Below are 14,859 nucleotides of genomic sequence, written 5' to 3' on the forward strand. Positions count from 1 at the left end.
CCTCTGCTGCCTGCCTCCCTCCCAAAGAAAGGAGCCAGAGGCGTGGGGAGTTTGCCTCTATTGCTTTATTTGGTGTTTTATACAAGTGACTAAAATAAATAGAGTAACAAAGGCAGCTACATGGCCCAAATCTCCCAGCTTCCTCAGGCTGCTGTCTAGGGTGCCTAACCCCAGGGTACCACTGACCACCCCCAAACCTGCACAGGGCAAGGCTATGGGTAACTGGAGGAGGAGGTCACATTCTGGGGTTAGAAGGGGCCCAACGGACGGGATTTTTCATATAAAAGAGAAAATGCCTATTTAAAAAGTCCCAAAAATGTAAGAAACTCTATTTTAACCCCCAAAAAGACTTATTAAAAAAACAAAGCTAAAAATAATCAAAGGTCCCTTGTCTACCCGAGGGAAGGGGGAGGAACCAGGCACTGCTGGTGAGAGTCACAGTGGCCACAATCTCCTGTATGGCAGCAGCTGCTAGGCTGAGCCCAGGCACTGTAAGAGCAAGCACATGATGGCCAGGACAGCCAGTCACACACCAGGAGCGCCAGGCCAAGCCTGGCCCCACAGTGGGCTACATAACATCCACAAAGAACTCGCTGGGATTGCCCATGGCCATGTGGAAGCTTTGGCGGCTGGCTGTCAGTTCTGGCGGCACAGAGCCCAGGTCTCTGACTGGAGGGGCCCCCGGAGGCTGCACTGCTGGAGGGACTGGAGGTGGGGGTGGGGGCATCATGACCACCATCATGGGGTTGTAGGGGAGGGCCATGCCAGGGGGTGGTCCATAAGGATGGAGCCCCGAGTGGGCTCGGAGATTAGGGGCACCCCCAGCTGAGCCTCTGGATGGAGGAGGGCCCCCATCGCCAGTCCCACTTGGTTCCCCACCCCGCCGAAGGCTGCCCCCTCGGCTGGAGGGCTCGGACTCACTGCCACTGCCGGACTTGGACTCGGGGGCCCGCTCCTCGGGCCTCCCTGTGCGCCCTGCCCCCCCATCACTCCGGGTCGACCCACTGCTCCGGCTGCCTGTGGAGGGAGGGGAGGGGCAACTAAGTCCTCACCCAGGCTCCTCCCTGGCTGCCCTCTGATCCACCCTCAGACCCTGGCCGTACAGGTATGTGGGGATGACTTACCCTCACTGTGCTGGCTGCTGGCACTGCCCCCACCAAAGGTATAAGATGAAAGTTCATGGTACGGTGGGGGCTGCGGGCTGTAGGGGTGTGGGGCCGGGTATTGGTAGGAGAAAGTGGGCAGCAAGGGCCAGGGGGTGGCCCCAGGCAGAGGAGCCAGGGTGTCCTGGTCCGAAGCCCCACTGGAGCCATCGTTGTCATTGAGAGACAGGTTGACTAGGTCTGGAAAACAAGGGAAGTGAGGAAGAAATCACTGCTTCAAGAGGCTAAGGCCCCAAGACACGGAATGGAGAGCCCAGACCCACCCACGATGGGGCTCAAAACAGGGGTTCACAGGGGACTCTTGACAGGAAACTCCCATCTACTTCTGCCATGAGGGCAGGGGCACAGCCAGGGCCACCACTAGCCCATGTCTTTGTGGGACTCAGGAGGATGTGCACCTTCCCCCGGTGGACACAGTCCTGCACCTGGCGCGTGGCTTGTCCAGCAGCGCATGGATGGATGCCAGCCACGATCCTCGGCCAATGCAGGACCTAGTGCGGGACACACGCTGCTCGACCATCCATCGTGGCCCTGGCTGCAGTTTCTGGGCTAGGTCTAGGGTTGGAGAGGCAGAACAAGGCAGGCAAAGCCACACTCCCAGAGTTGGGGCAGAGGGACTCACAGCTCTCACAGCCACCACTGAGGTCTCCGAAGACGTAATAGCACTGTTCAGAGAAGGTGATCTTGTTGACGGTGTGTCGGATCAGGCCCGCTTTGAGCAGCCCACTGGCATACTTGCGGGCCTCCCGCCGCTCAGGAAAGCCCTCCACGTGATGGTAGAGCCAGTCAACCACATCCGAGCCTGGGAGCATCCACAGTGGAAAAAGGCCTCAGGTTCTCCTTCCAACTCCTGCTCTCGCCTCTGCCTGTGCCACTCCCGGCTTTGGCTGCCTCCTCCTCCCTTTCTCCAGCCACCTGCCCAGGACCCAGCCGTACCCAGAAAGGCATTAGGGATGGTGATCTTGAGCCACATGCGGTCCCGGACTTCCAGTCCAGACTCTGGAGCTGCCATGGCCTTGGTCACCGATGCCATGTCCGTATGGATGGAGAGACCCCGGCCCTCACAGCCTGGCAGAGGAGACCACAGGGAATGAGAGTCAGGGATCACTCCCACAAAGGCAATGGGTCAGACCACTGCAGGACAGCCTTCTGCTGGGAGGGTGGGATGCGGTGGGCTGGTGGCTCACCATCAGGCAAAGAGGATCCAGATGTAATGGTGCTCATGGAGGAGGAGCCCGGATAGGCTGGGAAGGTGCCAGTCAGAGCCGCAGAGTGGGACACCCAGGCAGCAGGGTCAATTGGCTGGATGGGCTCATCTGGGACAAAGATGGCACCAAAATGACCCATTCTCAGTCCCCAAAAGCCAGCCCAGTCCCTCCCTGACTCAGCCTCCTGTTCCACCTCTGCCTGGACCCTCCTCCCACCCACTCCCCATGACCAGAGGTCCAGCCCCAGCCTCCTGGCCAGCCCCCACCCCCAACTTCAGGCCCCCTCCCTGAGTGTCACTCACTTCTCGGGAGAGTGAAATAGGCCTGAGGAGAGGGATCCCAGCACTTGGCCACAGTCAGCACAATGGGGCTACGGGGAAGAGAAGTCCAGTCAAGGGCGCAGGGGAAGAGGAGGCCTCAGGAGAGTGGGGGCCTGAAGCAAGGATGGATTAAGAGACACAAAGAGAAGGAGAAGCAAGCACATCGCGGCTGGGCTGGAGAAGGTGAGGGTGGAAGGCACCACAATGCGGATGACTCATCAACATGGAAAACTCTTAAAAACATACTGCCAAATGAGACAAGAGAGTACACGCTGTACAATTCCATTCACAGAAAGACCAAAAACAGGTAAAATGAAACCGTGCTGTTCAAGGATACATGCAAGAATGGTAACTATCGAGTGAGGCAAAGCTCTCCTCTGTTATGGTGATAGCCAAAGAAGTCAGGAGAGTGACCACCCCTGGGGGAGGGAGGCATTTGGGAGCAGGAAGGGACATCTGGGGAGGAAGTTCTAGAATATCAGCAATCTCCTATTTGATGGTCTAAGTGGCAGTGACATGGATATTCACTCTAGTATTGATACGTCACACATTTGTTTCACGTACTTTGAATGTTATGTCTCAGCACTTTTTTTTTTTTTTTGAGATGGGAGTCTCGCTCTGTCGCCCAGGTTGGAGTGCAGCGGTGTGATCTCGGTTCACTGCAACCTCCGCCCCCTGGGGTTCAAGTGATTCTCCTGTCTCAGCCTCCTCACTAGCTGGGACTACAGGCGTGCGCCACCACACCCACTTAATTTTTGTATTTTTAGTAGAGACAGGGTTTCACCATGTTGGTCAGGCTGGTCTCGAACTCCTGACCTCTGGTGATCCACCCATCTCGGACTCCCAAAGTTCTGGGATTACAGGCATGAGCCACCACGCCTTACTACTTATTAAAATTGCAAAACAAAACATAAAAGAGAAAAAAAGAGAACTGAGGACCTGCAACCTGCTTGGCAACTTACCCAGGCTTGTGCACAATGTCCCTCAGCACCCGCACGGCGTCATCATTGCTCATGTTCTCAAAGTTCATGTCATTCACCTGGAAGCAGGGGAAGTGGGTCAGAGGCATGGTGGGAGAGGCTGAGGGCTCCCGTGCAGGGCAGCTCGGTGGCCACACCCCAGCACACCTGCAAAAGCATGTCCCCTGGCTCAATGCGTCCGTCGGCCGCCACAGCCCCACCCTTCATGATGGAGCCAATGTAGATGCCTCCGTCTCCCCGCTCATTGCTTTGGCCCACAATGGAGATACCCAGGAAGTTGTACTTCTCTGTGGAGAGAGGCCATGTGAGGAGAGGAGGCCCCCGCGGCAGGACCCCCAGAACCCTAGAGAGAGAGGCCATGTGAGGAGAGGAGCCCCAGCCGCAGGACCCTTGGAACCCTAGAGACCAGGCCCTCCCCACGCCCTAGCCACAGGCTCTCCCCATACCCATGTTTAGCGTGACTGTGATGATATTGAGAGACATGGTGGAATCTGTGACGCTGCTGAAGGACGATGTCTGTGGTGGGAAAAGAAGGAGCTAGAGTGCCCTTCAATGACCCAGGGTCAACCCTGGGGTGCTGCCAGTGTCCAGGCACCACCCAAACCAAAGCCTATGCCCCACCTTCTCCCAGCACCAGCCTTCCCGTGGGAACCCCTCACCCTCTCCAGGCGGGGTGGCCGCTGCTTCCTCCGCCGTCGGTGGCGCTTAAGGAGGCGGGAGGCACTGCTCTGCTCCGTGGAGCTGCTGAACCTGCCAGGAGGTTGGAAGGAGAGCAAACGTAGGCCAAAGTGGTCATGGGGCCAAGAGAAAGAACCAGAGGATTGACTGGAGGAGAAGAAAGGGGGCTGGGCGCGCTGGGGAGAGCTGTGCGGAGCCACACCTGCTCATGGTGTCCTCCTCGTCGGAGTCCCCCAGGCTGGTACTCTCCAGCTCACTGGTCATGAGGGTAGAGGAGCTCTCATATCCCGCCAGGTGGCGCTCCAGCCTTGAGGGGCCACCAGTCCTGTGGCCCCCAGCTGCATATGGACAGGAAGCTCAGGAACCAAACTTCCCCCTGCTCACCCCACCAAGGCTGGGGTCTGGCCCAGCCCTTCCCAGCCCCCAGGCCTGCCCCTCACCGCCATGCTCACTGCTGTCTCTCCTGCGAGGCCGCTCCCGCCTCAGTGACACTACTGACTCGGTTTCTGTCTCAGGCTCCAGATTCTCATGGCTGCTGGACACATTAGGGCTGGACAGGCAGAGATGGTTTCCAATCCACATCAGGAGAACAGGGTTCCGGATCCCAGGCGTACCCTACCAAAAGGCCTGGGTTCCCCCCTCACCTCCCTCCCTCGAAGTCAAGAATCAGAAGGACTCACTGAAAGGATGGAGGCCTTGAGTCCCCAATGCCGCTGGTCCTCTCGGGTGGCAAAGGGGGTAAAGGTGGGGCTGGAGGCGCCAGTTCTGCCCGAGGCTCGTGGGCTGGAGGAGCCATCTCGGGTTGGGGATTATCTGAGGACACCAGCTAGAAGGGTGCAAACAATAAACAGTGGCGCTCAGCTGGGAGTCGGGGTGTGACAGGTTGCAGTAAGTGAAAGAACGAAAAAGGGTCTCAGAGAGCTGGAGAAGAGCAAAATAACCTAGCAAGTATTAGAGACTCCAGAAGGAGAAGGCTGAGGGCCTCTCACTGGCTCTCCAAACAGATAGGAGGTAAAGAGCCAGGGCTGCTAATACCTGGCCTGGGAGAGGGCTACAGAAACGGACTGAGGCCTGGGGAAGCTTGGAAATGCAGAGGGGACCCAGCCCTCGGCGTCTGCACCTCTTACCCAGGATACCACCCTTCCGTTGAAGCAGGGGAGGCGGGCGTTGTCATCTGAAATTTCTTCCTTCACCACTCTGCCAAGAGACAAGGTGGAGGTCAGTGAGCTGGACCAACCACCCCCACCCCCACCCCCATCAAAGTTCCTCCCAATCTTCACCCGGCTCCAGGATGCTGACTTTCTCCCGCCCTGTTCAGGTCTTCTCTTACATTGAAAGAACTCACTCTGACACCTAAGAAATCTCCAAACTCAATCCCCTTTCCTTATTTCTCCTCTCCCTAACGCACCCTCAGGGGCGTAGTGCTGCTCCAAAGACTTGACTGAGTCTGATTCAAACCTCTCAGTACAATTTCAAAGGCAATCCCCTATGCTGATGCAGCTGCCTAAGATACCTATCTAATGAGACTGGCTGGTAGCCTCCTCTCAAGCCCATCCCTGTTCCTTACAAACCTTCCAAAAAGGCCGGGCACGGTGGCTCATGCCTGTAATGCTAAAACTTTGGGAGGCTGAGGTGGGCGGATCACCTGAGGTCAGGAGTTCAAGACCAGCCTGGCCAACATGGTGAAACCTCGTCTCTACTAAAATATAAACATTAGCCAGGCATGATGGTGGGTGCCTATAATCCCAGCTACTCAGGAGACTGAGACGGGAGAGTTGCTTGAATCCAGGAGACAGTGGTTGCAGTGAGCCAAGACTGTGCCACTGCACTCCAGCCTGGGCGGCTGAGCAAGAATCTGTCTCAAAAAAAAAAAAAAAAAAACAAAAAAACCTTCCAAAAAAAGGCTTCGGTCCTCAACCAAGTCTCTACTTTTATACTTGCCTTTAGTTTTCACTAATTCATTTCCAGAAGACTGTCCTTTCTTGAGTAAAAACACCCATTAGAGGCCAGGCATAGTGGCTCACACCTGTAATCCCAGCACTTTGAGAGGCCAAAGTGGGTGGATTACCTGAGGCCAGGAGCTGGCCAACATGATGAAACCTTGTCTCTCCTAAAAATACAAAAATGAGCCCGGCACGGTGGTGCACACTATAATCCCAACTACTCCGGAAGCCGAAGTAGGAGAATCGCTTGAACTCAGGAGGCGGAGGTTGCAGTGAGCCGAGATTGCGCCACTGCACTCCAGCCTGGGCAACAGAGTGAGATTCCACCTCAAACAAACAAAAAACAACAAAAAACAAAACCACCCACCATTAGATCAAACAAACAATGGAAGCTCCTCATTAGACTGAAAGCTCCCAAGGAGAGAGCAAGCTGGCGCTCCCATTCCCCTGTGCCTCATCTGGCACAAAATTCGGCACGAAGCAATCTGCTCAGCCTGACAGATCCCAAAGCCCAGCCTTGGGGTCATCTCTCCAATGGGTTCCCTGTGGTGGACTGGACTTGCCCCTTCTTCTTGACCACGACATCAAACCATGAACACTTACTCTGATCAACACCATGTCCTGGCCACACACCACACACTGACACTTAGGCATTAACAAATACTGTCAACTAAATGAATAAACATATAAAGCATCAGACTCTCTGCCCTGGTTGTTTCTCTCTCTCTTTCCACACACACCCTTGCCGCCAAATTAGGACACCTTGTCTAATTAACCCGTTAGCCTAATATGGTCATAAGAGCCAGGATATATATCAACTTAATCCATTTGCTGTCAATGTGACAACACAGCCCAGTCACTACCAATCTGTGTCAGCATCATGTAGGATTCTTCCCAACATAACACAATCTCAGCATAGCTCAGTCCACTCTTAAGACAAATTACTGTGTATCACCATAACCTTTATAGAGTAGTCAGCCTCAATACTAATGACAATTACCATTCACCATGAATTTACCATGTACCACACACCTGAACTAACCATTTCATTCTGTGATTTTCTCCATGTCACAGACGAGATCAAGACACAAAATTTAAATTAATTGTCCAAGATTGCACTGCTGACAACTAGAAGAACCTTGACTTAAAGCCAAGATAACTCCCAAGATAGTATCACCCTTCCCATGTCAAACAATCTTTCTAGCTAGAGTCCAGTTTGTTCAGTTCTTCTAAAACCCATGCTATCTCAACTTAATCCAGCCTGCCTTCAAAAAAGCAGAGGTTGGGCTGGGCGCAGTGGCTCACGCCTGTAATCCCATCACTTTGGGAGGCCGAGGCGGTCCGATCATGAGGTCAGTAGATCGAGACCATCCTGGCTAACACGGTGAAACTCCGTCTCTACTAAAAAAATACAAAAAATTAGCCAGGTGTGGTGGTGGGTGCCTGTAGTCCCAGCTAGTGGGGAGGCTGAGGCAGGAGAATGGCGTGAACCCGGGAGGCGGAGCTTGCAGTGAACCGAGAATCAGCCACTGCACTCCAGCCTGGGCGACAGAGCAGACTCTGTCTTTAAAAAAAAAAAAAAAAAAAAAAGCAGAGGTTGAGGACCCAGAGAGGGCTCAGCCCCAAAGACCATAAACACAAAAGGGCTTTCTCTGCATTATTTACATGCCAATCTAGTCCAAGATAGCCCTGAATGTCCAAATTACCCTAGGATAGCCCAATCTATTCTAGCACAGCCTACAATGTCCCCACACGCAGCTAGCTGTCTGCACCAATATAGACTAGAATACCCCAATACAGCTACCTGTACTAGCATGGGCACCAACAGCCTTGTCTGCCCCCATACTGAGTGCTCCAATAAAACCATGTCTTGCCCCAAGATAAACCAGGATTAACCAATACAGCCCAGTAGAGTCCATAATGGCCCAAGTTTGTTTTGTTTTGTTTTTTGGTGTTTTTTTTTTTTTGGAGATGGAGTCTTGCACTGTCGTCCAGGCTGGAGTGCAGTGGCGCGATCTCGGCTCACTGCAACCTCCGCCTCCCAGGTTCAAGCGATTCTCCCTGCTTCAGCCTCCCAAGTAGCTGGGACTACAGGCGCCCGCCACCACGCCCGGCTAATTTTTTTGTATTTTTAGTTAGTACAGATGGGGTTTCACCGTGTTAGCCAGGATAGTCTCGATTTCCTGACTTCGTGATCCGCCCGCCTCGGCCTCCCAAAGTGCTGAGATTACAGGCGTTACAGGACTCCTGAGAACGTACTAAACGACCAGACGATAAATGAATTTACTCAGTACAGTCTAAAACACTCCAAAATAAACCAGTATGCCCCCACCTATTCCAGTAGAGCCTAATCGTCTCTAATCTGGTTTAGGATATCCTAGTCTGCCCGTGTGCCTCAATCTATCCAAGCATAACCTTGTCCATCCTGGGAGAGTCAACCTACCTCAGCATGGTACAATCTGCTCCACCACAGGCCAGAAAATCCTAGTGTGGCCCGAAGTAGATGTGTGCCCCTCCACGTCGCCCAATCCACTCTAGCAAAGCCCCCGTCGGTCCTATCTAGGCCTTGCGCTCACCCGAAATCCTGATCCATAGACTTGAAAAAGTACTTGGCGCCCGCGGGCCGCTGCAGGACGCTCTTGAAATCGCCGAGGGTGATGCGCTCGGCGGGGACAGGGATCTTCACCAGGTATGGAGTCTCTTCCTCATCCAGGTGGTAAATCACCTTCGTCTCCCCAACCCCACCGCCCCCAGCGCTGCTGCCCGCCATGGTCTCGCCCGCGCGCTCCCGGGCTCCACCGCCCACCCAAGGGGCTAATGGCCCCTGCCGCGCCTGCGCACACCCGCAAACCGACGAGCGAGCGCGGACAGGACGGACCCAGTACTGGAGAGAAGCAAAGGGAAAAAAGCAGGGGTCGGCAAGGGTGGCGGCGGGGGGCGGGCCGCGAGGTGCGACTCAAAGCCGCGGTCTCAGCGGCCGCCGCGCGCCACCGCCACCGACAACGCGAGCGTCCTCCAGGTCCCCGCCCACCTCTCCTCATGTCACGTGACCTAAGCCCGCCCACCCCGCGCTCTTCAGCCGCCCCCGTCACGTGACCCCTCCCAGTCACGTGACCGCGTGACTCCTCCTAGTGCCCCCGCCACGTGATCGCTGCCTTCGGCAACGGTCTCCCAGCCCCCAAAGGTGTACCCCAGCCGAGGTCCTCCGAGCACCCAGGATAAGCTGGCCTGTGCCCTCAGGAAGCGGACAGTCGGCTCCCACCCGGCTTTACCCCACACCGGCGGGAGCGCGAAGCAACTCTGACCCTCAGGAGTGTGCGTGCAGGGAGTGAAGGTGGGGATTGTGGGGGTTCCTAGACTCGAGTGGGGAGGGCCAAATACAATGAAAGCTCTGAGGTGGCTTACTCAAGTATCTTGGGGTGGGAGAGGCCCAGTGCTGTGCCATCTTCAGACTGGACTGTGAGAGGTGGCTTTCAGCACCACGTCCAGCTAGTCTTCAGCCACCAAAGCCTCCCTCCCAAGCAGGACAGTGAGGGCTATAAACACAAAAGAGCCCACTCTGCTTTATTCACAACACGCAGGCTGTCTGTACAAACAGCGGCCAATATTATTAAAAAGAGGTGAGTGAGAATCGTCACCTTTCTGCTTTCCTTCCTTGCTTGGCCAGGCTCTAGTACTCCACCTTTGAGCTGCCATGCCCAGTAGGGGAAGTCCAAAATTAAAAATACAACCGGTGTAGAAGAAAATAAATGGGGAGTGAAATAGAAGAAAAGATGAGGGAGGGGAGTGCTAATATTTACACTAGAGTTTTATAGACAACTGTCCCATTCCATCCCAATTCCAATCCTGACCCAGAAAGTGATGGTGGCAGGTCCAAGAGACAGAGATTATGTGTCTAGAGACACAGACAGCCTCCCACCCGCAACCGTAATGGGTTCAATTTCAAGTTCAGAGTGGGGAGGACGGATAGGGTAGGAAAGTGAGACACTCATTTTCAAACAAGTCTCCCTTGGGAATTCCTGCCTTGAAGTGCGGACAGTATCCAAGCTCCAGGGGGTAGGCTGAGGACCCTGAGGCTCAGTTCCCAAATCATGTTATCATTTGGAAGTTCCAGGCTAAAGTTGGTGCCGTCAGGGCTCTCCAGATTTGGGAGGCCCCCCTAACCGCCGGGCCTCTGGCCTCAGTTCCTTGCATTTCTGGCAATAAAAGAAGTCAGGGACGTTGGTCTTCTTAATCTTAGCACAGGAGAGGTGGATCCACGTCCCACACAGGCTGCACTCAATCATGGGCCGCCCTGCAAAGGGCTTTCGACAGTAACACGTGATCAGATCCCATGAGTCATCACCTGGGGAAAAAAGGTTTGTTTGGTATTCTGCCTGAGCAGTTGTTGGATCCACAACACCCTCAAACCCCTCGCCCCAGCCCAAACCTCTCACCTGATTCTACCATGATGTCCTCATCCATGACCCGCATCTCGCCTTCACTGGAGCTGGCATCTCCATCTTGGCTTGTTTCAGTGCTGCCCACCTCCTTGCTTTCACTGTCAGTAGGAGGGACTCCTTCAGGGTGCACTGTGGCAGGGGGCCTAGGAGCCTCGGGGGGTGTTGGGAGCACAGGGGCTGGGGCTTCTCCCCCTACCACTGTTGCCATCTCTTCCTCTTCTTCCTCTTCCTCTTCTTCCTCCTCCTCTTCAGAGTCTGTATCACTGGGGGGTGCCTGGGGAGGCCCAGGAGGTGGGAGTCTATCCCCCCGTTCTGCCTTTTTTAACTTCCGCTTCTTGCTCTTCTTGATTCGAGATCTCTTTTCCCCATCCCCAGGAGTTGGCCGAGGCCTCCGAAGCACCCCAAAGCCAGCCCCAGCTCCTGGCCCCAACTTTCGGTTCTTTCGGTCCTTCTTTCGAGGAGGATGGGAGAGGTCCCCCTGGGAAAGGGGCACGGGGGTAAGAGCAGCAGGGGGCCGGGAGGTATGTGTCAGGGATGTGGGGGACAAAGGAGATGCCACCTTGGGCCCATCGAGATCAAAGAGAGAGTCCTTGAGCTTCATCTTCTCAAGCAAGGTAGCACTGTCGGGGGCCTGCAGACGAGAGAAAGTGGACCTTGGGGGTCCTGGCTGGGTGGGACCTGCTTGGGCTGCCCTTCTCTTGGATGACTTTGCTTTCTTAACAAAAGTCTGGATGGTTCGAAGATCTGAGGGGGCCGAGTCCCAGCCATCACTGTCGGCCGCACTCTCTCCTCGCAATGGAGAGCTGGAGCCAGAGGCGGGCCAGTCACTTTCCTTAAAAGGGGAAAGAGTCCAGGGTCAGCAGAACCCCAGTGTCATCTCAGCCCCTCCACAAACCCAGCTTGAAAAGGAGTGACTAGATTTACCCCAAAATGTCCTCTACCTCAACCACTAAATCCCACTGTACTCCCAAAACTTCTCCCCACCCCAATTCCCATCAGCATGTCCTCCTGACCACTCCGTGTTACCTCCACCTTCGAGTCTTGATACCTCACCGCTGCCCCGCCCAGGGCCTGTGGAACACGGTGTCCCCCAGACCAGAGCCTTATGTCCTTAGCTCTTTTTCTGTGTAGCCTCATTTGTTACCATTTTCATCTCCCTAAAATTTATCCATAAACACCTTCTATTCACAGCACCTCAAGACTGCCAAAATCTCGACCAGCAACTCCAGATCCCCCTTGCTTTTCACTGCTGTTCAAGCTAGCTAGCCCTGCCATCCACTCCCTGCATACCAGCTTTCCTACCACAGTCCTAAGAATCTCCAACTTCCCTCTAGTCTTACATATTTCTAGGGGCTTCCTCCTATAAAGCAGTACAGTTCTATGTGAACAACAGCCACTCTCTAGTCCCACGACACGAGCCTCAAGTCAGTAATTCTCTTGCCCCTACCTCTTTGCTAGGAGGGATGTAACCAGCATATGCCAAAACAAAACTGCAGAATTTGTTGAAATCCTCAATTGTTCTCCGCCGTTTCTCTGGTGGCTGAAAGGAAGGAGACATGGATCACATGGAAAGCCACACAGTTTAAGAAGGGCATTCTCAGAGACACAGTCCCTAAGTGAGGCGTCTAGAAAAGGGGGGCGGGGGCGTTGTCAGGCAGGGCTACTAGGCTGCAAAGATCAAGGAAATCTCACCTGAGTCTCTGGCTTCAGGGTCGGAGGTGGATCTGGAAAAGCAATAAAAGCTGAGTCAAGACACTACGAAACAGTCTGTGTAAAATTCCTCCTCTAAACCCTGTTGTTCCTAAGTGAACCCCCGGCTCTCCCAGGTCCCTCTGCCAGGCCAGCAGGCCCCCAGCTGTGTTGGATCCGCCCCTGCTCCCCCTTCCGCCCCGCGAGGGGCGGAGCCTGGGCGCGGCGCCCTCTGAGGCCTCGCTATAGCGCTCCCCTTCCCCCAACCGGAGGCCCGGCGCCCCGCCCCCCCCAACTCACGGTCTCTCTCGACTCCAGTCTACTCGGATCCCTCAGCGCCCCACCCCACCTTACCGCTCCCGGGTCCGCGTCCGGGCCGCCGCCCGCCGCCCGCCGCCCCCGTCCTTCACATGCGTCCAGAGCCCCGAGTTCCTACCCGACCGCGCTCCACCGCCTCAGGCCCTCCGAGACCGCACACGCCGCCCGCCGGCCCCCAGGGTCCAGGATGACCACGCCGAACCGCTCCCCGCCCTCCGGCCCCTTCTACTCGAGCACGCGGCCCGGCGCGCCCCTCACCCCCACCCCAAACACACACAGGCACACGCATCCAACGCTACTTCACGGCCGGGACAGACCCGGGAGCTCTAACCCGGACGCGGCCCCACCTGCCCCCCCCATACCGCGCTCCCCACAATTTCGCCGTCCCTCCGCCCCCATCCGGGGCTTTGGCCCCTCCTCGTTTCGAGCTCCCCGGGCTCCCCGCCGGGCCCCCCGGCCCTGTTCCGAGCCCTCTCCGGCCGCCGCCGCCCCCCCTCCGCCCCCGTACTCACCACCCAGTCACTAGGCTATGGACCCCTCAACTCCAGCCCCTTCCCCCCAACCAGCCACTCTCTCTCCACAGCAGCCACCGTTGCTGCCACCGATGCCCCCCTCACCCTCAGCAACTCCCAGGCTCTAACCCTCGCGGACCAACCCTAACCCCCCCGCAAGTCGCCGGTCTTAACCCCCCCACCCCGCCCCACCACCCCCTACAACTACCCAGCTCGCCTCGCTTCCTGGCTCGCTCTCTCCACAACTACCCCCCGGTACAGGTCCGTCTGCCGTAGACAATACCCAGACCCCCTCTTCTCCCCACAACTACCTGCCCACCCCTCCGACAATCACCGGGCATTCTCCGGCGGCAACTATTCGGAGCTCCCGTACCACCGCCACAAACTACCCCACCTCGGCGAACTACCGGGCCCCTCACTCAGCCTCTTCTACGTCCTCCCTCCTGAGCAACTCCCGGCCACTGGATTTCCCCAACCTTCCAGTTCCAGGGCCCCAATCTGCCGGTGGCCCTTTCGGGCCCTAACCCCCGAGGCTCCGGATTTCAAGCTCCTATCCCCCGCACCCCCACACCGTCTGATCTCCAACTACCCCAGCCCAGTCTCCCACTCCTCTTTCTCCAAGGTCTCTCAACTCGTCGCTCTCCCACCTCCAGGGCCAGCCTCCCGACCCCCTCCCCGAACTCCCCCGCTGGGCTTCGGGGCTCGACCTCCAAGTTTGCCAATTGATTCCTCGTCCGCCCCCCCGCCGGCTCAGCGCTCCGCGCCGGTCGAAAGCTCACCTTCGGGACTGGGTTCCGCCATGGCTTCCAGCATCGCCCCCTCCCCTCCTCCCGGTCCGGCGCCCCCCTCCCCGGAGCCGGGGATCCCGGTGCCGCCTCTAGTGCTCGATGCTCCCACTGCTTCGCTCCACAGAAGTGTCCGCCTTAGCCCGGTTGAGACTCGAGTCCGCTAGCCGCTGCCGCCACCTCCCTCTACCACTGCCTCCCGCACTCCCGGACCGGGCCCCCTCCCCCCGCGCCGCCGGCCGCCTGCTCCCTCCTCCTCCTCCTCCTCCTCCTCTCTCCTCCCTCCCTCCTCTTCTCTCCCTCCTCCCTCCGCCGGCGCCGAGGCGCAGTGCACCAAGGGTTTTGTAGTCCGTCCGGGGACAGCGGAAAAGGGACCGCATGAGCCTCCGGAACTTTGATTCCCAGAAAGCCACAGGCTGGCGCAGGCGCCCCAAGCCGCTCCCCTCCCCCGGGGAGTGGCGGGGAGACCGGGAGCCAGAGGAGAGAGCGGAAGTGCGCGCGCAGGCCCCTGGGAGATGTAGGCTGGGCGGGACCAAGAAAGAAGAGGAAGAAGGGATTAGAACTCTCGGCCACCATACTGCCTCGTTCTGCAGCTTCTTTCTCCCCCGAGGGACCGCCCCACTTCCGGCCTGCCGGAGAAATGATTGCTGGGAGATGAAGTATTCCTGGCGATAATGGCTCCCCCTCCCAGTCTTCTCCCTCCCTGATTCCACTCTGCTGAATCCCACACACCGGCAAAAGTCTAGCCAAGTGACATGCAACTGAGAACAGCCGTTTTACTAGCTTACACACATGAAAATATCTTCCTTAATTAGAATGTT

At 56.6% G+C, this 14,859-nt stretch overlaps 2 protein-coding genes across 14 annotated transcripts; both read right to left on the bottom strand.

Annotated features, from left to right (window-relative positions):
* Nucleotides 1-46: 46 nt before the first annotated feature.
* Nucleotides 47-9,347, bottom strand: DVL2 (dishevelled segment polarity protein 2). 11 transcript variants are annotated; one of them, XM_077969380.1, is made up of 16 exons: nucleotides 8,869-9,296; nucleotides 5,477-5,546; nucleotides 5,030-5,175; nucleotides 4,802-4,899; nucleotides 4,552-4,687; nucleotides 4,331-4,421; nucleotides 4,118-4,187; nucleotides 3,819-3,958; nucleotides 3,654-3,730; nucleotides 2,674-2,741; nucleotides 2,351-2,479; nucleotides 2,100-2,231; nucleotides 1,786-1,965; nucleotides 1,589-1,654; nucleotides 1,125-1,343; nucleotides 48-1,017 (listed from the first exon to the last, which is right to left on the bottom strand). In XM_077969380.1, the coding sequence occupies exons 1-16, from the start codon at nucleotides 9,060-9,062 to the stop codon at nucleotides 569-571; spliced, it is 2,265 nt and encodes a 754-aa protein (XP_077825506.1). In that variant the 5' UTR covers nucleotides 9,063-9,296; the 3' UTR covers nucleotides 48-568.
* Nucleotides 9,348-9,828: 481 nt separating this feature from the next.
* PHF23 (PHD finger protein 23) lies at nucleotides 9,829-14,526 on the bottom strand. 3 transcript variants are annotated; one of them, NM_001194348.2, is given in 5 exon segments: nucleotides 9,829-10,637; nucleotides 10,729-11,566; nucleotides 12,182-12,274; nucleotides 12,427-12,458; nucleotides 13,573-13,716. In NM_001194348.2, coding segments are annotated over 5 exon segments (1,200 nt in total). In that variant the 5' UTR covers nucleotides 13,595-13,716; the 3' UTR covers nucleotides 9,829-10,422.
* Nucleotides 14,527-14,859: the final 333 nt, after the last annotated feature.

Source organism: Macaca mulatta, chromosome 16 (assembly GCF_049350105.2).
Source record: "Macaca mulatta isolate MMU2019108-1 chromosome 16, T2T-MMU8v2.0, whole genome shotgun sequence".
Lineage (NCBI taxonomy): Eukaryota > Metazoa > Chordata > Mammalia > Primates > Cercopithecidae > Macaca > Macaca mulatta.

Excerpts from the sequence above, each read along its gene's own strand:
- DVL2 (XM_077969379.1), bottom strand. The coding sequence starts at position 9,062 with ATGGCGGGCAGCAGCGCTGGGGGCGGTGGGGTTGGGGAGACGAAGGTG. Across the intron at positions 4,422-4,551 it reads GAGGAGGACACCATGAGCAG|GTTCAGCAGCTCCACGGAGC; the intron begins GTGTGGCTCCGC and ends ACCTCCTGGCAG. Across the intron at positions 3,731-3,818 it reads CAGGGGACATGCTTTTGCAG|GTGAATGACATGAACTTTGA; the intron begins GTGTGCTGGGGT and ends CCCTGCTTCCAG.
- PHF23 (XM_001106748.5), bottom strand. The coding sequence starts at position 14,066 with ATGCTGGAAGCCATGGCGGAACCCAGTCCCGAAG. Across the intron at positions 12,459-14,032 it reads GGCGGAACCCAGTCCCGAAG|ATCCACCTCCGACCCTGAAG; the intron begins GTGAGCTTTCGA and ends TTGCTTTTCCAG. Across the intron at positions 12,275-12,426 it reads CCCTGAAGCCAGAGACTCAG|CCACCAGAGAAACGGCGGAG; the intron begins GTGAGATTTCCT and ends CCTTCCTTTCAG.